This window comes from Bombina bombina, chromosome 4 (assembly GCF_027579735.1).
Source record: "Bombina bombina isolate aBomBom1 chromosome 4, aBomBom1.pri, whole genome shotgun sequence".
In the NCBI taxonomy this organism is placed as follows: Eukaryota; Metazoa; Chordata; class Amphibia; order Anura; family Bombinatoridae; genus Bombina; species Bombina bombina.
The window spans coordinates 1180718576-1180741529 of record NC_069502.1 but is presented as its reverse complement, the minus strand read 5'-3'; the positions used below and the strand labels follow the sequence as shown (position 1 = coordinate 1180741529).

The window sequence follows — 22954 nt, the reverse complement described above, 5'->3', positions numbered from 1 at the left end:
AATATTATGTTCAAAAAACGTTACTGTTTCTTTAAATTCAAAAGGTAACTTTTTTACTGCATTCTGTGTAGGCTAGCAAATAACACCAAAATACGATTACAGATACCTCCACACCTCAGCAATACTGCTGAGGCGCCTACCTCACTGGTCAAAAGATGAAAAACGTCCCTCTACGTAATAGACGATCTGCTATGCTGCAGGAAGAAACTTCATCACAGTCCGGTCCTAGGAACGCATGTCTAGCATGGAACATGCGCTCCTAGACAGGAATAGACAAATCCACTCGATATGTCCCCCAGACTGAGGCGCATAGAAGTGGCGTGCAAAACAAACAGATCCGCCCGTCGTGGGCCTAGCCCAAAGTAAAAGCTTTCTTCCCGGGGAAATTACTCATGTTAACCCCTTAGAGAAGAAACCACTTTAGCCAATATTAAAGCACTCTAACCAGCCCCACTGCCTGTTATAAAATTATGTCTACTGTCCTCTCCACCTAGGAGAGTTTATAATAAGTAATAAAGTGCCCCATTTATCTTGAGCCCCTTTATATTGTGTATAAGGTAGTTCCAAAGTGCTTACTTTCTTCTGAGTTGTTCTCCTGTTCCCAGAAAAATAAAAGTAGCACTTACCTCATATTACTGCCTGACAGCAAGGCAGTTCACAGGTTTGAGAGGTCCTCTTCTTCACATCGACCTGTAGAAAAATCAAAGACTGAGTCATATCCCTCAGACTATAGGAAATTAGGGCAGCATTAAATATGGGACGCGCAGTGAGAATTATGTCCCACAAGTTCCCATTACTCTAAAGCCACCAATGCTCTTCTGAAGAGACTGATATGGACTACGGCTACACCCTAGGACAAAGCAGTACAATGCTGCACCACTTTAAAAATAATAAAGTCTTGATTGAACAATCTATACTAACACCTCACTATACCACTTCCTATCACTAACGTAGGCAAAGAGAATGACTGGAGTGGTAGGGAAGGGAGGAGCAATTTAACAGCTTTGCTGTGGTGCTCTTTGCCGCCTCCTGCTGACCAGGAGGTGAATATCCCATTAGTAATTAAGATGATCCGTGGACTCATTGTGTCATAAAAAAGAAAATGTATTTATGAATAAATAGAACATATTCTTCTATGTGGTGAACATTTGAATGTGAAATATTAATATTTCATATCCAGTAAGCGCACTTGAAATCATGCGATCGGGTTTGCGTACGAGTAGGGAGTTCTTTTATTTCTACTTTTCGTGCTCCCTTGAAGTCTATGGGAGAATAAATTAAAGAGATCACAATATTGTACTTTCAGCTTTTTGTGTGTGCCGGGTTGCCGCACAAGCAAAAACTTTTTACTTTCAACTTGTAATATACATGGTATCTGACAAACACAAAAAGCCGAAGTAGAGTGCAGTTAGCACGCAAGCGATAATTAGAGCTCCACTCGTAATCAATCCCTAAGAAGGCTAAACAGCGTGTAATGGTACTAATGATAATTACAAATATTACAAATTAAAAATAACAGAGGAACATTTAAGAAGCATTTAGAAGACAGAGCTGCACAATAGATGTAAGGAGCACATAGGCGCATTTTGGCTAAGACTGAAGAACACATTTTGGAGGAGACTGGTTTTGGGGAGCACTTGTCAGATCTCAATATATTGAGTTATATTTGTTATTGTTGCCTTTATTGCAGCGGAGCCAGTATCATTACTTTACTTGAGTCCAGTGGATAAGATCACAGGTTACATATTTTACCTCAGCCAGAACCAGAGATGCATTTGCTGAATAAAGTCCCAACACTAGAATCAATAGATTATCAGAGGATCCCCGCTTGTTTTTAGGTGGTATAGAGGGGAGGGTCACTGCTCTATGTGTGTCTAAGATAAAAGGTTGATCACAGAAGGGGTTAATCACTGCTTTGTACATAACTGGCAAGAGATTACTCACTGCTCCCTGCACGTTTGGCAGGAAGGAGTTAATAGCTATTCACTAAGTTACAAGAAGTATATCAGGCAGAAAGTATATAATAAAAGGTACATCTATTATTACATCTGCTTTGTTCTCAATGAATCCTTTTTGAAGAGCTAATCTAGGTAGGTAATTGTCTGGAGCACTACACATGGCAGTAAACACTGCTGACATCTAGTGCTGTTGCAAATTGTAAAACATTCTTAAAAGTATTCTTGCAAAAACTACTGCCATATAGTGCCGCAGACACGTGCACATTCCTCAGCCCATCTTCTAGCTTTTTAACAAAGGATACCAAGAGACCAAAGCAACACAAATAAAAGGAAAATTGTATGCCCTATCTGAATCATAAAAAAGAAAAAACCGTCTGAGTCAGCGTATACATGTAAGAGACGGACACTTTTGCCCACCCTGTCATTTTTATTTATAAATATACTAAATGTTTATATAAATTATCTTAGGACAAATGAGTCTATTAGGCAGCACTTCAGAACTGTGTTTAAGGGATATATAAAAATGCTATATAGGGGTTAATAACCAGTTGGCTTCGGTGAGCCGAGCTTGCTTGTCTGGTGAAGACTTGGATATATTTGCCATAATGATCATTTGAAAACAGACAAATCCCATTTGCATTACTTATTCACCTTCAGTGTTGACAATGATGGAAGCTGCTCCAGTTGCTGCATCTGCTGTCTGGCCCACAAAATCTACAAAAAACAGAAACATCAAGGTAAGACCAGAGACATCGCTTCTGATATGTTACATGGGATTATAAAAAAGAACACTATACAAAAAGCAAGTAAGGCAATAATAAAGAGATGTATTTGATAGTGCTCCAGAAATCCTATACTAACCACTTCAAGTCAAAAAGAAAAAAAAGCAAAGTGAAAACAACAGATGTGCTTGAATAGAACTTCTGCAGAAACCTACAGTATGTAAGCATAGGGAAGACACAAAAAATACCCAGCATGCTGTTAGCATAGGGAAGACACAAAAATACCCAGCATGCTGTTAGCATAGAGAAGACACAAAAATACCCAGCATGCTGTTAGCATAGGGAAGACACAAAAATACCCAGCATGCTGTTAGCATAGGGAAGACACAAAAATACCCAGCATGCTGTTAGCATAGAGAAGACACAAAAATACCCAGCATGCTGTTAGCATAGGGAAGACACAAAAAAACAAAAGCATGCTGTTAGCATAGGGAAGACACAAAAATACCCAGCATGCTGTTAGCATAGGGAAGACACAAAAATACCCAGCATGCTGTTAGCATAGAGAAGACACAAAAATACACAGCATGCTGTTAGCATAGGGAAGACACAAAAATACCCAGCATGCTGTTAGCATAGGGATGACACAAAAATACCCAGCATGCTGATAGCATAGAGAAGACACAAAAATACCCAGCATGCTGTTAGCATAGGGAAGACACAAAAAAGCAAAAGCATGCTGTTAGCATAGGGAAGACACAAAAATACCCAGCATGCTGTTAGCATAGGGAAGACACAAAAATACCCAGCATGCTGTTAGCATAGGGAAGACACAAAAATACCCAGCATGCTGTTAGCATAGGGAAGACACAAAAATACCCAGCATGCTGTTAGCATAGGGAAGACACAAAAATACCCAGCATGCTGTTAGCATAGGGAAGACACAAAAATACCCAGCATGCTGTTAGCATAGGGAAGACACAAAAATACCCAGCATGCTGTTAGCATAGGGAAGACACAAAAAAGCAAAGCATGCTGTTAGCATAGGGAAGACACAAAAATACCCAGCATGCTGTTAGCATAGGGAAGACACAAAAATACCCAGCATGCTTTTAGCCATAGGGAAGACACAAAAATACCCAGCATGCTGTTAGCATAGGGAACACACAAAAATACACAGCATGCTGTTAGCATAGAGAAGACACAAAAATACCCAGCATGCTGTTAGCATAGAGAAGACACAAAAATACCCAGCATGCTGTTAGCATAGGGAAGACACAAAAATACACAGCATGCTGTTAGCATAGGGAAGACACAAAAATACCCAGCATGCTGTTAGCATAGAGAAGACACAAAAATACCCAGCATGCTGTTAGCATAAGGAAGACACAAAAATACACAGCATGCTGTTAGCATAGGGAAGAGACAGAAATACCCAGCATGCTGTTAGCATAGGGAATACACAAAAATACCCAGCATGCTGTTAGCATAGAGAAGACACAAAAATACCCAGCATGCTGTTAGCATAGAGAAGACACAAAAATACCCAGCATGCTGTTAGCATAGGGAAGACACAAAAATACACAGCATGCTGTTAGCATAGGGAAGACACAAAAATACCCAGCATGCTGTTAGCATAGAGAAGACACAAAAATACCCAGCATGCTGTTAGCATAGGGAAGACACAAAAATACACAGCATGCTGTTAGCATAGGGAAGACACAAAAATACACAGCATGCTGTTAGTATAGGGAAGACACAAGACACAAAAATACCCAGCATGCTGTTAGCATAGAGAAGACACAAAAATACCCAGCATGCTGTTAGCATAGAGAAGACACAGAAATACACAGCATGCTGTTAGCATAGGGAAGACACAGAAATACCCAGCATGCTGTTAGCATAGGGAAGACACAGAAATACCCAGCATGCTGTTAGCATAGGGAAGACACAGAAATACACAGCATGCTGTTAGCATAGGGAAGACACAAAAATACCCAGCATGCTGTTAGCATAGGGAAGACACAAAAATACCCAGCATGCTGTTAGCATAGGGAAGACATAGAAATACACAGCATGCTGTTAGCATAGGGAAGACACGAAAAAGCAAAGCAGGCTTTTAGCATAGGGAAGACACAAAAATACCCAGCATGCTGTTAGCATAGGGAAGATACAAAAATACCCAGCATGCTGTTAGCATAGGGAAGATACAAAAATACACAGCATGCTGTTAGCATAGGGAAGACACAAAAATACACAGCATGCTGTTAGCATAGGGAAGACATAGAAATACACAGCATGCTGTTAGCATAGGGAAGACACAAAAGTACACAGCATGCTGTTAGCATAGGGAAGACACAAAAATACCCAGCATGCTGTTAGCATAGAGAAGACACAAAAATACCCAGCATGCTGTTAGCATAGAGAAGACACAAAAATACCCAGCATGCTGTTAGCATAGAGAAGACACAGAAATACACAGCATGCTGTTAGCATAGAGAAGACACAGAAATACACAGCATGCTGTAAGCATAGGGAAGACACAAAAATACCCAGCATGCTGTAAGCATAGGGAAGACACAAAAATACACAGCATGCTGTTAGCATAGGGAAGACACAAAAATACCCAGCATGCTGTTAGCATAGGGAAGACACAAAAATACCCAGCATGCTGTTAGCATAGGGAAGACACAGAAATACACAGCATGCTGTTAGCATAGGGAAGACACAAAAATACCCAGCATGCTGTTAGCATAGGGAAGACACGAAAAAGCAAAGCAGGCTTTTAGCATAGGGAAGACACAAAAATACCCAGCATGCTGTTAGCATATGGAAGACACAAAAATACACAGCATGCTGTTAGCATAGGGAAGACACAAAATACCCAGCATGCTGTTAGCATAGGGAAGACACAAAAATACCCAGCATGCTGTTAGCATAGGGAAGACACAAAAATACACAGCATGCTGTTAGCATAGGGGATAAACAAAAATACCCAGCATGCTGTTAGCATAGGAAAGACACAAAAATACCCAGCATGCTGTTAGCATAGAGAAGACACAAAAATACCCAGCATGCTGTTAGCATAGAGAAGACACAAAAATACCCAGCATGCTGTTAGCATAGAGAAGACACAAAAATACCCAGCATGCTGTTAGCATAGAGAAGACACAAAAATACCCAGCATGCTGTTAGCATAGAGAAGACACAAAAATACCCAGCATGCTGTTAGCATAGAGAAGACACAAAAATACACAGCATGCTGTTAGCATAGGGAAGACACAAAAATACACAGCATGCTGTTAGCATAGGGAAGACACAAAAATACACAGCATGCTGTTAGCATAGAGAAGACACAAAAATACCCAGCATGCTGTTAGCATAGGGAAGACACAAAAATACCCAGCATGCTGTTACCATAGGGAAGACACAAAAATACACAGCATGCTGTTAGCATAGGGAAGACACAAAAAAGCAAAGCATGCTGTTAGCATAGGGAAGACACAAAAATACCCAGCATGCTGTTAGCATAGGTAAGAAGCAAAAATACACAGTATGCTGATGCTGTTAGCATAGGGAAGACACAAAAATACCCAGCATGCTGTTAGCATAGGAAATACACAAAAATACCCAGCATGCTGTTAGCATAGGAAAGACACAAAAATACCCAGCATGCTGTTAGCATAGGAAAGACACAAAAAACATAATTTATGCTTACCTGATAAATTTATTTCTCTTGTAGTGTAGTCAGTCCACGGGTCATCCATTACTTATGGAATATATCTCTTCCTAACAGGAAGCTGCAAGAGGATCACCCAAGCAGAGCTGCTATATAGCTCCTCCCCTCACATGTCATATTCAGTCATTCGACCAAAGCAGACGAGAAAGGAGAAACCATAGGGTGCAGTGGTGACTGGAGTTTAATTAAAATTTAGATCTGCCTTAAAGACAGGGCGGGCCGTGGACTGACTACACTACAAGAGAAATAAATTTATCAGGTAAGCATAAATTATGTTTTCTCTTGTTAAGTGTAGTCAGTCCACGGGTAATCCATTACTTATGGAATACCAATACCAAAGCTAAAGTACACTGATGAAGGGAGGGACAAGGCAGGAACATTAAACAGAAGGAACCACTGCCTGAAGTACCTTTCTCCCAAAAATAGCCTCCGAAGAAGCAAAAGTGTCAAATTTGTAAAATTTTGAAAAGGTGTGAAGCGAAGACCAAGTCGCAGCCTTGCAAATCTGTTCAACAGAGGCCTCATTTTTAAAGGCCCAGGTGGAAGCCACAGCTCTAGTAGAATGAGCTGTAATCCTTTCAGGAGGCTGCTGTCCAGCAGTCTCATAGGCTAAACGTATTATGCTACGAAGCCAAAAAGAGAGAGAGGTAGCCGAAGCCTTTTGACCTCTTCTCTGTCCAGAGTAATCGACAAACAGGGAAGAAGTTTGACGAAAATCTTTAGTTGCCTGCAAATAGAACTTCAGGGCACGGACTACGTCCAGATTATGCAAAAGTCGTTCCTTCTTTGAAGAAGGGTTAGGACACAGTGATGGAACAACAATCTCTTGATTGATATTCCTGTTAGTAACTACCTTAGGTAAGAACCCAGGTTTAGTACGCAGAACTACCTTGTCTGAATGAAAAATCAGATAAGGAGAATCACAATGTAAGGCAGATAACTCAGAGACTCTTCGAGCCGAGGAAATAGCCATCAAAAACAAAACCTTCCAGGATAACAGCTTGATATCAATGGAATGAAGGGGTTCAAAAGGAACGCCTTGAAGAACATTAAGAACTAAGTTTAAGCTCCACGGCGGAGCAACAGTCTTAAACACAGGCTTAATCGTAGTTAAAGCCTGACAAAAAGCCTGAACGTCTGGAACTTCAGCCAGACGTTTGTGCAGAAGAATAGACAGAGCAGAAATCTGTCCCTTTAACGAACTAGCAGATAAGCCCTTTCTAAACCCTCTTGTAGAAAGGACAATATCCTAGGAATCCTAACCTTACTCCATGAGTAACTCTTGGATTCGCACCAATATAAATATTTACGCCATATCTTATGGTAAATTTTTCTGGTAACAGGCTTCCTAGCCTGTATTAAGGTATCAATAACCGACTCCGAGAAGCCACGCTTTGATAGAATCAAGCGTTCAATCTCCATGCAGTCAGCCTCAGAGAAATTAGATTTGGATGTTTGAAAGGACCCTGAATTAGAAGGTCCTGTCTCAGAGGCAGAGACCACGGTGGACAGGGCGACATGTCCACTAGGTCTGCATACCAGGTCCTGCGTGGCCACGCAGGCGCTATCAGAATCACCGAAGCTCTCTCCTGTTTGATCTTGGCAATCAAACGAGGAAGCATCGGGAATGGTGGAAACACATAAGCCATGTTGAAGACCCAAGGGGCTGTCAGAGCATCTATCAGCACCGCTCCCGGGTCCCTGGACCTGGATCCGTAACAAGGAAGCTTGGCGTTCTGGCGAGACGCCATGAGATCCAGATCTGGTTTGCCCCAACGATGAATCAGTTGAGCAAAGACCTCCGGATGAAGTTCCCACTCCCCCGGATGAAAAGTCTGGCGACTTAGAAAATCCGCCTCCCAGTTCTCCACGCCTGGGATGTAAATCGCTGACAGGTGGCAAGAGTGAGACTCTGCCCAGCGAATTATCTTTGAGACTTCCAACATCGCTAGGGAACTTCTGGTTCCCCCTTGATGGTTGATGTAAGCCACAGTCGTGATGTTGTCCGACTGAAATCTGATGAACCTCAGAGTTGCTAACTGAGGCCAAGCTAGGAGAGCATTGAATATTGCTCTTAATTCCAGAATATTTATTGGGAGGAGTTTCTCCTCCTGAGTCCATAATCCCTGAGCTTTCAGGGAGTTCCAGACTGCGCCCCAGCCTAGAAGGCTGGCGTCTGTTGCGAAAGGTCATCCCCTTGGACAGATGTGGCCGAGAAAGCCACCATAGAAGAGAATCTCTGGTCTCTTGATCCAGATTTAGTAGGGGGGACAAATCTGAGTAATCCCCGTTCCACTGACTTAGCATGCACAATTGCAGCGGTCTGAGATACAGGCGCGCAAATGGTACTATGTCCATTGCCGCTACCATTAAGCCGATTACTTCCATGCACTGAGCTACTGACGGGTGTGGAATGGAATGAAGGACACGGCAAGCATTTAGAAGTTTTGATAACCTGGCCTCTGTCAGGTAAATTTTCATCTCTACAGAATCTATAAGAGTCCCTAGAAAGGGAACTCTTGTAAGTGGTAATAGAGAACTCTTTTCCATGTTCACCTTCCACCCATGCGACCTCAGAAATGCCAGAACTATCTCTGTATGAGACTTGGCAGTTTGAAAACTTGACGCTTGTATCAGAATGTCGTCTAGGTACGGAGTCACCGCTATGCCTCGCGGTCTTAGTACCGCCAGAAGTGAGCCCAGAACTTTTGTAAAGATTCTTGGAGCCGTAGCTAATCCGAAGGGAAGAGCTACAAACTGGTAATGCCTGTCTAGGAAAGCAAATCTTAGGTACCGATAATGATCCTTGTGAATTGGTATGTGAAGGTAGGCATCCTTTAAGTCAACTGTGGTCATGTACTGACCCTATTGGATCATGGGAAGGATGGTTCGAATAGTTTCCATTTTGAATGATGGAACTCTTAGAAATTTGTTTAGGATTTTTAAGTCCAAGATTGGTCTGAAGGTTCCCTCTTTCTTGGGAACCACAAATAGATTTGAATAGAATCCCTGCCCGTGTTCCGTCCGCGGAACTGGGTGGATCACCCCCATTAGTAAGAGGTCTTGTACACAGCGTAGAAACGCCTCTTTCTTTATTTGGTTTGCTGATAACCTTGAAAGATGAAATCTCCCTCGTGGAGAAGTTTTGAAGTCCAGGAGATATCCCTGAGATATGATCTCCAACGCCCAGGGATCCTGGACATCTCTTGCCCAAGCCTGGGCGAAGAGAGAAAGTCTTCCCCCCACTAGATCTATTTCCGGATAGGGGGCCCTCTCTTCATGCTGTCTTGGGGGCAGCAGCAGGTTTCTTGGCCTGCTTGCCCTTGTTCCAGGACTGGTTAACTTTCCAGCCCTGCCTGTAACGAGCAACAGCTCCTTCCTGTTTTGGAGCGGAGGAAGTTGATGCTGCTCCTGCCTTGAAGTTACGAAAGGCATGAAAATTAGACTGTTTGGCCTTTGATTTGGCCCTGTCCTGAGGTAGAGCATGGCCCGAATAAGGTCTGCCCTTTGAAAGGAATATTAAGCAATTTAGATTTAGAAGTCACGTCAGCTGACCAGGATTTAAGCCATAGCGCTCTGCGCGCTTGGATGGCGAATCCGGAGTTCTTAGCCGTAAGTTTGGTTAAATGTACGACGGCATCAGAAACAAATGCGTTAGCTAGCTTAAGTGCTTTAAGCTTGTTCATAATTTCATCCAATGGAGCTGTGCGAATGGCCTCTTCCAGAGACTCAAACCAGAATGCCGCCGCAGCAGTGACAGGCGCAATGCATGCAAGGGGCTGTAAGATAAAACCTTGTTGAACAAACATTTTCTTAAGGTAACCCTCTAATTTCTTATCCATTGGATCTGAAAAGGCACAACTATCCTCCACCGGGATAGTGGTACGCTTAGCTAAAGTAGAAACTGCTCCCTCCACCTTAGGGACCGTCTGCCATAAGTCTCGTGTGGTGGCGTCTATAGGAAACATTTTCCTAAATATGGGAGGAGGGGAAAAAGGCACACCAGGTCTATCCCACTCCTTGCTAATAATCTCTGTAAGCCTTTTAGGTATAGGAAACACGTCAGTACACACCGGTACCGCATAGTATCTATCCAACCTACATAATTTTTCTGGAATTGCAACCGTGTTACAATCATTCAGAGCCGCTAATACCTCCCCTAGCAATATGCGGAGGTTCTCAAGCTTAAATTTAAAATTAGAAATCTCTGAATCCAGTCTCCCTGGATCAGATCCGTCACCCACAGAATGAAGCTCTCCGTCTTCACGTTCTGCAAACTGTGACGCAGTATCTGACATGGCTCTCACCTCATCCGCGCGCTCTGTCCTTAACCCAGAGCTATCGCGCTTGCCTCTTAATTCTGGCAATTTAGATAATACTTCTGTCATAACAGTAGCCATGTCTTGCAAAGTGATTTGTAAGGGCCTCCCTGATGTACTTGGCGCCACAAAATCACGCACTTCCTGAGCGGGAGGCGAAGGTACTGACACGTGAGGAGAGTTAGTCGGCATAACTTCCCCCTCGTTGTCTGGTGATAATTTATTTACATGTAAAGATTGACTTTTATTTAAAGTAGCATCAATGCGATTAGTACATAAATTTATATTGGGCTCCACATTGGCCTTTAAACATAGTGAACAAAGAGATTCATCTGTGTCAGACATGTTTAAACAGACTAGCAATGAGACTAGCAAGCTTGGAAATACTTTTCTAAATAAATTTACAAGCAATATAAAAAACGCTACTGTGCCTTTAAGAAGCACAAAAAGCTGTCACAGTTGAAATAACAATGAACCAAAATAGTTATAGCAACCAATTTTTCACAGTAAATGTATTAAGTTGGCAAAGGATTGCACCCACCAGCAAATGGATGATTAACCCCTTAATACCCAAAAACGGATAACAATTTAATAATTAACGTTTTTTTCACAGTCAAAACACACTGTCACAGGTCTGCTGTGACTGATTACCTCCCTCAAAATGAATTTTGAAGACCCCTGAGCTCTCTAGAGACGATCTGGATCATGGAGGATGAAGTAGACAGATTGTGACTGAATTTTTACTGCGCAAAAAAGCGCTAAAATAGGCCCCTCCCACTCATATTACAACAGTGGGGAAGCTCAGAAAACTGTTTCTATGCAGAAAACAAAGATGGCCATGTGGTAAAAATCATGCCCCAATAAGTTTTATCACCAAGTACCTCACAAAAAACGATTAACATGCCAGTAAACGTTTTAAACATACATTTGAAAAGTTATGAATTGTTATAAATAAGCCTGCTACCAGTCGCTTTTACTGCAGTTAAGGCTCATACATTATTTCAGTATTAACAGTATTTTCAGAGTCAATTCCATTCCTTAGAAAAATACATTCAGTGTACACACACTCATCAGCCTAATACCAGTCGCTATCACTGCATTTAAGGCTGAACTTACTTTACATTGGTATCAGCAGTATTTTCTCAGTCAATTCCATTCCTCAGAAAAATAATTTACTGCACATACCTCATTTGCAGGGGGGCCCTGCATGCTATTCCCCTTTTCTGAAGTTACCTCACTCCTCAGATGAGAACCGCCAGTGGATCTTAGTTACGTCTGCTAAGATCATAGAAAACGCAGGCAGATTCTTCTTCTAATGCTGCCTGAGAATAAACAGCACACTCCGGTGCCATTTAAAATAACAAACTTTTGATTGTAGAAATAAGTTAAAAAACACCACAGACCTCTCACAGCGACCTATCTTTAGTTAGGCTGCTAGAGAATGACTGAATATGACATGTGAGGGGAGGAGCTATATAGCAGCTCTGCTTGGGTGATCTTCTTGCAGCTTCCTGTTAGGAAGAGATATATTCCATAAGTAATGGATGACCCGTGGACTGACTACACTTAACAAGAGAAATACCCAGCATGCTGTTAGCATAGGAAAGACACAAAAATACCCAGCATGCTGTTAGCATAGGAAAGACACAAAAATACCCAGCATGCTGTTAGCATAGGAAAGACACAAAAATACCCAGCATGCTGTTAGCATAGGGAACAAAAATACACAGCATGCTGTTAGCATAGAGAAGACACAAAAATACACAGCATGCTGTTAGCATAGGGAAGACACAACAAAGCAAAGCATGCTTTTAGCATAGGGAAGACACAAAAATACACAGCATTGTGTAAGCATAGGGAAGACACAAAAATACCCAGCATGCTGTTAGCATAGGGAATACACAAAAAAGCAAAGCATGCTGTTAGCATAGGGAAGACACAAAAATACACAGCATGCTGTTAGCATAGAGAAGACACAAAAATACCCAGCATGCTTTTAGCATAGGGAAGACACAAAAATACCCAGCATCCTGTTAGCATAGGGAAGACACAAAAATACCCAGCATGCTGTTAGCATAGGGAGGACACAAAAATACCCAGCATGCTGTTAGCATAGGGAAGACACAAAAATACCCAGCATGCTGTTAGCATAGGGAAGACACAAAAATACCCAGCATGCTGTTAGCATAGGGAAGACACAAAAATACCCAGCATGCTGTTAGCATAGGGAAGACACAAAAAAGCAAAGCATGCTTTTAGTATAGGGAATAGTGTGTGTAGTGCTAGTCTGTGTATAGTGTTTGTACAATGTGTGTGTAGGGTTAGTCTGTGTATAGTGTTTGTACAATGTGCATGTAGTTCTAGTCTGTGTATAGTGTTTGTACAATGTGTGTGTAGTGTTAATGTGTGTATAGTGTGTGTACAATCATGTGTATGTAGTGCTAGTCTGTGTATAGTGTTTGTACAATGTGTTTGTAGTGCTAGGTTATGTAGTGTTTGTAGAATGTGTGTGTAGTGCTAGGTTATGTAGTGTTTGTACAATATGTGTGTAGTGCTAGGTTATGTAGTGTTTGTACAATATGTGTGTAGTGCTAGGTTATGTATAGTGTTTGTACAATGTGTGTAGTGCTAGGTTATGTATAGTGTTTGTACGTGTAGTGCTAGGTTATATATAGTGTTTGTACAATATGTGTATAGTGCTAGGTTATGTATAGTGTTTGTACAATGTGTGTATAGTGCTAGGTTATGTATAATGTTTGTACAATATGTGTGTAGTGCTAGGTTATGTATAGTGTTTGTACAATATGTGTGTAGTGCTAGGTTATGTATAATGTTTGTACAATATGTGTGTAGTGCTAGGTTATGTATAGTGTTTGTACAATGTGTGTGTAGTGCTAGGTTATGTTTAATGTTTGTACAATGTGTGTGTAGTGCTAGGTTATGTATAGTGTTTGTACAATATGTGTGTAGTGCTAGGTTATGTAGTGTTTGTACAATATGTGTGTAGTGCTAGGTTATGTTTAATGTTTGTACAATGTGTGTGTAGTGCTAGGTTATGTATAGTGTTTGTACAATATGTGTGTAGTGCTAGGTTATGTAGTGTTTGTACAATATGTGTGTAGTGCTAGGTTATGTATAGTGTTTGTACAATATGTGTGTAGTGCTAGGTTATGTAGTGTTTGTACAATATGTGTGTAGTGCTAGGTTATGTTTAATGTTTGTACAATATGTGTGTAGTGCTAGGTTATGTTTAATGTTTGTACAATATGTGTGTAGTGCTAGGTTATGTTTAATGTTTGTACAATATGTGTGTAGTGCTAGGTTATGTTTAATGTTTGTACAATATGTGTGTAGTGCTAGGTTATGTATAGTGTTTGTACAATATGTGTGTAGTGCTAGGTTATGTAGTGTTTGTACAATATGTGTGTAGTGCTAGGTTATGTTTAATGTTTGTACAATGTGTGTGTAGTGCTAGGTTATGTATAGTGTTTGTACAATGTGTGTGTAGTGCTAGGTTATGTATAGTGTTTGTATAATATGAGTGTAGTGCTAGTCTGTGTATAGTGTGTGCACAATCATGTCTATGTAGTGCTAGTCTGTGTATAGTGTTTGTACAATATGTGTGTAGTGCTAGGTTATGTAGTGTTTGCACAATGTGTGTGTAGTGCTAGGTTATGTAGTGTTTGTACAATATGTGTGTAGTGCTAGGTTATGTATAGTGTTTGTACAATATGTGTGTAGTGCTAGGTTATGTAGTGTTTGTACAATATGTATGTAGTGCTAGGTTATGTTTAATGTTTGTACAATGTGTGTTTAGTGCTAGGTTATTTATAGTGTTTGTACAATGTGTGTGTAGTGCTAGGTTATGTATAGTGTTTGTATAATATGAGTGTAGTGCTAGTCTGTGTATAGTGTGTGTACAATCATGTCTATGTAGTGCTAGTCTGTGTATAGTGTTTGTACAATATGTGTGTAGTGCTAGGTTATGTAGTGTTTGCACAATGTGTGTGTAGTGTTAGAGTGGCGCGTGAGTGTAGCCTGACTTCCACTTCCAGTGTCTATAAATACAATTATATTTATTTAAGGTATTGGTAGACCAATTGGAATATGCAGCCAAAAATAATACACAGCAACAACTCCCAAAAAGACAGCGAGCTATTGGAACGGAAGTTGTTGCAGCCGTATTATCTGTGCATGCACAGCTTTTGTGTACTAAGATCTATGTGCTCCGATTGTAAGTAAGTTTACCATATCATTGGAAACAACACCGAAGGTGAGCAGTACCATTAAAGAAGCCCAGAGATTAGCAAATGAATACTAAACTTGCAGTGCGCAGTAAATAAATGATTGACAGGAGATGCAACATGATACAAATACTGAGAACATAATAAAGTGTCAGGGAGCTAACTGGAGTTATTACGCATAGTACATCGTTTTCTATTCCTGGATTAAAGTATCGATGGGGTCAAAAACTGAAATCAACCCACGTGGATTCCAATTTTGGCAGGAGATTAAGAGACAGGTAAAAGTGCCGTTTTTGTACACGTATAAACAATTATGCATTTTTTGATTGGCTGATGGTTGTCCCATGATACAAGCGGAAAGAAAATTGAACTGCCTTTTTCCTGAAAAAATAATCTACTACTCATTTAAAATTTAGACTAAGTACTATTGCAATGTCTTTTTATTATTCATCTGTTGATTATGTAATTCTACAATGTTTAACGGTCCTTTTAGAACTAAAAAAAACAAAACATAAAAAGAAACTGCCGAGTTCCAAAGAAATTCATTTGCACAACACAAAGTTACAATATTGGAGCTTAACTTGGTTTCAATTCCTTAATCTGTTAAGTGACTCATAATGTAGCCAGGGATGTCACACACATTGCATCAACAATCTGATTCTTCTTGAGAAGCAATGTTTTTGCTACAAGTTTAGAGGAAGAACCAAAATAAAGATTTGGTATAAACTAACACTATACAAAAACTGGAATGTTGTGAGTGAATGCCTGATTCTTAGTGTATTTTGTGTATGTATTGTAGTTTTAGAGAATTGACACTATAGTTAAAGGGACAGTCTAGACGCAATACTTATTTTTTAATACTGATTGTTACATACCAGACAAGCATCTTGCAATGGGTTCCTCATCTTGTAAGAATTACATACAACTTTTAAATAAACATCGCTAGCAGCCGAAAATGGTCACTAAGCTCCGCCCACAGCTTTCTTCTTGCCCAGTAAGCGGTTTTCTTGTATGACAGTTTAGCAGTACACATTTAATATTTTTCAGTCAGCTATTTCAAATTGCACCTGCACAAATCAGCATGTGAGAGTAGGAAACTTATTTGAGTCGATTGTGTTTGGAGAACCTTAACATACGAAAATATACACACAATAGGTGGGCGGAGCTTAGCTGCCATTTTCGGCTCCTAACAAACGATGAATATTTAAATGTTTCATGTACTTCTTATAGATGTGGGACCAGTTGCAGAATGCTTCTGTGATATGTAACATAAGTAATAAAAATAATGTATTGGGGGTAGACTGTCCCTGTTCTATCCAAATCATGAAAGAAAATGTGGGGGTTTCCTATCCCTTTAAGTACAATTTCTACAGAAAATTAAGCATTAAAAAAATAAAAATAAAAAATAAGGGAAAGAGACTGAAGAACGTGGGGAGAAAGACTGTTGGGGAGAGTGGAAGAGACATTGGATAGCAAGGTTTGTGGACACATCAGAGAGTGATGTTTGTAAAGGTCTACCTGTGCAAGTCTGCAGCCTTTTATATACACTTGCAACTTATATGCCAAAAATATAGAAATAAAATGGTGAATGAAGGTCAAATTAAAAGTCATTTGTCTAGTCATTTTCATACACCCAAAAACAGCTTTATTCATTTAAAAAAATTAAATGAAAAATGCCCACTCGTTTTAATATTTTTTTCACCAAATTGCAAATTACAATTTACCAACTTGCAGCCACTATTTAAAGATTAAGATTTTTTGGTGCTGGACAGAGTGATGAGACTTAAATTTCCTAATTGATGTTTCAGAAGAAACCATAGGAGGGAAAGAGTAGTTCATTCCTAACACTGTTTTATCCTGATAAAAAAAAACAGGTAAGGAGAATTACAAGATAGAGCCTAAAGCTCAGATGCTCTTCTGGGTAAGGAAATGGCTAAGAGAAAGAGAATCCTTCAAGGCTATGCATAGGTTCAAATGGCTTAGCCTAAAGAAACCCTCAAAACCAAATTAAGGTTTCACAGAAGGGAAGAGGCCTGATAACTGGTCTTATCCTGACCAAAACTTGAGCAATGTCTTGAATGGCAGAAAATCTCAAAATCTTCTTGTGATACAAGACTGAAAGGACAGAAATTTGGCATTTAAGGGAACTGGCTGATAAACCCTTACACCCAGACCATCTTGCAAAAACCAAAATATTAAGAATGTGAGAAACCTGAAAGGGTTCCAATAGTATTTCTTAGACACACACCTGTAAAGGAAAACTTTATATGTTTTGTGATAAATACGTCTGAGGACAGGCTTACTGGCCTGAATCAAAGTGTCTATCATTTGATCTGAAAAAAACCTCTCTGAGACAAAATCAGACGTTCAATCACTATGCCGTTATATTGTGAGATTTCAGATCTTGATGGAAGAAGGGACCTTGAAAGTGAAGGTTCTTCTTAAAAAGATGGTACCAAGGCTGGCTTGAGGACAATTGTAACAGACCTGCATACCAAGTCCTGCGAGACCATGCAAGAGCAATTAAAATCTCAGAGTCCCTCAGAGTAGGAAAGATGTAAATCATATTGAATGACCAGGAAATCACTAGTTCATCTAATAGAGTCACTTGTGGATCTCAAAATCTTGCACAATACTGGGGTAGGTTGTAATTGAAGTGAGAATCTATAAGGTCTATGTGTTGATTTCCCCAAAGATTCACAGTATACCTCTTGATTCAAAGACCATTCACCAGGTTAAAGGTACTGATGATTAAGGAAGTCTGCTTCCCAATTGTCCACACCCGGAATCTAAATAGCTGAAATCATGCAATGATGATGTTCTGCCCAAGTCAGAATGCAGGCTACCTTTCATTGCTAAGGCATATTGAGTACCACCTTAGAGATTGATATAAGTCACTACTGTGACATTATCTAACTGAAAACTCAGAAAAGACTAAAATCTTAACGTGGGGGAACTCTGGAGAGCCCTGAAGATTGCCCAGAGCTCTAAGATGTTGATCCAAAACCTTCCCTCCAAGGAGGCCAAACTCCCTGCAATTTCTGGGAAACCCAGACTGAGCCCCAACCCAGCAGGCTGGTGTCTGCAGTAAATACTACCCCCATTTCAGACAGTTGAAAAGAGGCCCCCTAAATTAAAACTGGTGAATCTGCCACCAAGTTAAAAAATGTCTTGTCTTGAAGTCTAAAGACATAGTAACATAGTAGATGAGATTGAAAAAAGACAGAAGTCCATCAAATTCAACCTATACAAATCTTAATTTATCTACAATAAAAACTCCAGTTGATCTTAAATTAATCCAATTTAAAAAGTGAGCCATTTAATACCAGCAATCATATCCTTGAATTCTGTTTCCACCCAGAAATGTATCAAAACCATTTTAAATGTATCTAAGGTATTGGCATTTACTATATCCTCAGATAATGAATTCCACAATTTATTTGCACCTTACAGTGAAAAAACGTTTACGATGTGGGAGATTAAATTTCCTTTCCTCCAGCCTTAAATTGTGACCTCGTGTGTGCCTGAAGAATAAAAAGACGCCCCACGTAGAAAAAGGGTGGGGAGCTGTGAACTTTATCCAACGGAAAATAAGGAAATTATCAGGTAGGCATAATTTATGTTTTTCTTCCTAATTGGAAAGAGTCCACAGCTGCATTCATTACTTTTGGGAAAACAATACCCAAGCTAAAGAGGACACTGAATGCCAAAATGGGAGGGTACAATAGGCGGCCCATTCTAAAGGCACCAAGCCAGAAACCACTACCCAACAAAAACAATGCTTCGTCCGAAGCCGAGAAAACTTTGAAAAGGAAATGCCCCAAGGGCACTGACCCACAGATAGTCCAGAAGCCTAGCTAGAGCCCGCAAAATCGGACGCAACTGAGCCAACAGTCCTCTCCAGGAAACACCGTCGCCCAACAGGCGATCCCTCACCAAGGGATAAGGCAAAGAAGAACCGAAAAGTCATCATAAAATCCATAAAAGGAAAACCCCCAATAGCGAGCCCAGCTCACAAAGACCCAAATGGGTCCTGACCGACAAGGGGAGGCTACGCCCAGACCAAGCAGAAACCAGAGTTTTAGGACCGGGCCTCGAAACAGAGAAACCTTTCTCTCAACATTGTGCAAAAGCACCAAAAGACAACTGAAGACTGAGTCCTCACATCGTCAGAACTAAGAATACTTTAGTATTCAGACAAAAAAAAGAACGTGTAACAGACCCAGACAAAAAACCCTGGGTCAAGAACACGCAGCCATCATTAGGATGACACAGAAGAATACTTGTTGAGAAGTAAAAAGCGGCCAGCAAGAGAACAGATTGCAAAAGAAGAACTCCCAGACAGAGGGCACACGTCCAGGCAATCTAAGCCGCTAGACCTACACACAGGGCTCCAAAAGGGGAAGCACATAACCTCAACGAGACCCACTGCACCCCCCAAGAGAGAGAGAGAGGTTACACCCAGAACTTGAAGGTGAATGGTAACCCGGAACCCTCAGCTTGTAAACCCAGGGGGCTAGCTACAATGCCAACCTAGATCCTGAAGATGACAACACATCTTAGAACCCACTCCAAACCGGGCCAGCCCAAGCATCGGTAGGTCTTGAAAACAGAACAGAAGAACCCCAACATCAGCTCAAAAACGAGCGGAAGAACGGCCACAGCCATCCCAACAGAGCACGGGTGCCAACCCAACTCCTTAGAAACAGACGACAAGGCCGTAGACACAAAGAATCTAACAAAAGGCCCACCATAGTCTCGACACGGAGCCAGCAAGACTCCAGATGGAACGTAACAACCCAGAGAAAAACACCCCTCTCTGAAAGGTTAACTCTCAGTTCCAACCTCCTGAATCCAAGAGAATCCCTAGAAAAAGGACCACCCCTCCATAAGAAGGAGAATAAGCCCCCATCTCTAAGAAAAGGGATGGGGACAAAAAGGCAGAGCACCTGCAAACAAGACACAAAGCCACAGACTAAAGGAGAGATCAATCTCCAACGCAGATAAACTTAGAAGGAATCCCCCTAAGGAATTAGCTTGCTAACACACATCCAATGTGCAATAGCAGCAGCAGAGACACTGCAAACCCATTTGCCTGCAGAGCAGTGAATCAATAATGTTACCACAGCAAGCTGACCAAGGGAAACTGACCATAAAGGCATAAGTCCAGCCCAAAGAGCATCAGCACTCAAACAACCTGGCTAACCGTGACCAGGTCAATTAGTCCAAGTAAAAGGACATAGCTCAAATTCCCAGGAACTGGGGAACCCCGCACCAGCCCTAGATCCAAAAAGTCCGGCAACAACTTCACAAAGGAAAACACTGAACGAAACCTCAGCAACCGGAAGCACCAGGGAGAAAACAGATCCGAGCCCCCAATTGTTGAAACAAACAATATCTGAGAAATTAATACCCCGTCTGAGGCCAAAATCACTTGAGCAAAGGCTGGTCTCCGCATCACCTCCATACAATCAGAGGATCAAGAGAGAAAAAAGGACGCACAGCATCCCCAGCTCCGAGCAGAGCCCAAGGAGACCAAGCCCAGTGCCCCTAACAGGGAATGACCATATCCCGGAGGGGAACCCAGGTCCCTAAAAGGAGATCCAACTCACATGGAGACAACAGAGGAAGACCAAAAGGTCTCATAAAAATAAGCTAGACAGTACACAGTCAATGTGCAATAGCTGCAGCTGGTCGCAAGCCATCCGCTGCAAGGCAGCTGAACTACCCAATAAACTACTAGCTGCTGAGAACTAAGTCCGGAAGGACAATTCCCAGGGCCTCAAAAAAAAGGCCAAACGCCCAACTCTGCGGCAAGAGGGCGCAAGCCCACCAACCCTCCACAACATGGGAAGGAGCTCTAGGGTCTGACAACCCCAGACACAAGAGAGAGAGACATAGCGGAACTCCACTGACCCAGTCATCCAAATTGAAGGCTATAAGGAGTGAGACAATCCTTCCTGCCTCACTGACCCACCGGTCCTCTAGAATGCTTAGTTGAACACAGAGGATAACATGAGCACTCGGCGCCTTTACCGGACCAGCCAAGCAGAGCGGCGCCATGTGTCCAAACAGCTACCAGACAGAACTGAACCCAAACAGGACCAGCCTGCAATCCGGGTCCCTCAGAGGGGAAGAAGGAAAACAGACAGGACATCCTATCGGATGAAAATAAAATACAAGGCAACCCGTAGGTTAACGCCGAAAAAGAAACAGGCCTACCGCAGGACCAGCCAAACAGAGCCCTGATCTTCCAAAAAAAATGGAAAAGATCTCAATACATGGACAATCAGGAGATTACATCATCCCCATATGCCTAATGAGGTGCGCCATTCGAAGAGCAGACTGAGGATTCCCGTATCCGATAAGGATAGGGTCGTTCAATAACTGAAAAAACATGTCTGAGTAACACGCAAAGGCGCCCAATTCTGTAACGAAAGGCACAACACTCAGAGACAGTCGCACCCGCAGGGAACTGTACAGTCCAAGGTGGAATACCTGGGTCAACAGGAGCAGGGAAGGGAAGGCATCACCTCTGGAACCCCTGAATTCGCCAAAAACTTCCCTTAGAAGAAGTGCAAATTCCTAAAACTAAAGTCTGGTTCCTCCGCAGCTGGAGGTTGAGAGGTAGCAGACTCCGAGCCAGAAAGTTCATACTCTAAAGTCTTAGAAAAAACTTCATCCTCGGATAACCCTATCAGTTAAATCCAAAAATTATTTGATGTACTCTGGGAAGGAGTGCAATATGTAACCTTTCGCTTGCGCTTAGCAGGGCGAGGTAAATCATTAAGGCCGCAGACACCTCCGTCTGAACTGCGCAGTAACATCTGGAGAAAAAAGGCCCCCTCCAGATGGAGGATCTGCAATGCTACGGGAAAACTGCATGTGTATAGAGATAACAATGTAGGGTACGCACCTCACTGGACGACAATTCCTCAGAGGTGGACCGCTCCGTGGTATCAAACATGTTTGATATTATCACATTATCAAGGCATATGGAACATAATTGAGAGGGGGGAACTAGGGCCTCCTCACAATATAATCCTCCATCGCTAGTGCAATAACCGGAGAACTAGAGAAATAAAACATCTTATTTTATTCAAACAACGGCACTCTTATACCTCAATGGCTGGGGCACTCACCACCTCCTATGACCCAAACAGTACAGAGATTTATGACTCATCTCTGATAGTCCGGTCAGGAAAGAGGGAATGAATCATATAGTGCACAATGCAGGACTGTCCCCGCTATGAGAGAAAGCGTGCCAAGCTTGTAAGCTGCATGGCTCTCAAAGTGAAAGTGAAACCTGTATATTACATAACAGCCTATGAGCCTAACATCTCACACATAAAGCAGCATAAAATCAAATAAACATATTAGATTATTATTCCCCCCTGTTCAATAATATTAACCCTTGATTCTATAAAGATAAAAGGCGCCACACTGTGACCCTGTCTTCTGTGTTAACATTATGAAATAAAAAATGAAATGATCTTACCAGAATCTCCGCCGTGGAACAGGAACATGGCCCTTCAAGTGTGACAGGTCGTAGCATCTCTCCTGACATGGACTTGAGAGAAAAAGCAGTCTGCAAAACTCGTCAACGCCGATTGCTGTAGGAGCTGTTAATATGAGTCGGGATGGTGTCGCAAAAGAGAACTCTCCCTGCATCTCCGGACTCTAACTTTCACCCAGGCCCTCACTGAGAAGCTTATAGGGCTACTTAAAATTCCTGTCCCATTGCAAAGAGTAGTACCCTCCATAAGAGACAAAACAAATTCTGACACTTCTCTGCCAACCTCCTGGGACGAAAGGCAAAGAATGACTGGGGAATAAGGGAGGTGGGAGGAGTATTTAAGCCTTTGGCTGGGGTGTTTTTGCCTCCTCCTGGTGGCCAGGTTCTTATTTCCAAAAAGTAATGAATGCAGCTGTGGACTCTTTCCAATTAGGAAGAAAAAGGCGTAGGAATGGT

General features: G+C 41.6%; 1 protein-coding gene across 2 annotated transcripts in view; it reads right to left on the bottom strand.

Moving 5' to 3' along the window:
• RBKS (ribokinase) overlaps positions 1–22954 on the bottom strand; it is a 463219-nt gene that overhangs the window by 285945 nt on the left and 154320 nt on the right. For both annotated transcript variants that reach the window (XM_053712653.1, XM_053712654.1), the window contains exon 5: positions 2610–2672. In XM_053712653.1, coding sequence (XP_053568628.1) covers positions 2610–2672 — 63 coding nt within the window. The remainder of the gene's footprint in view (positions 1–2609; positions 2673–22954) is intronic.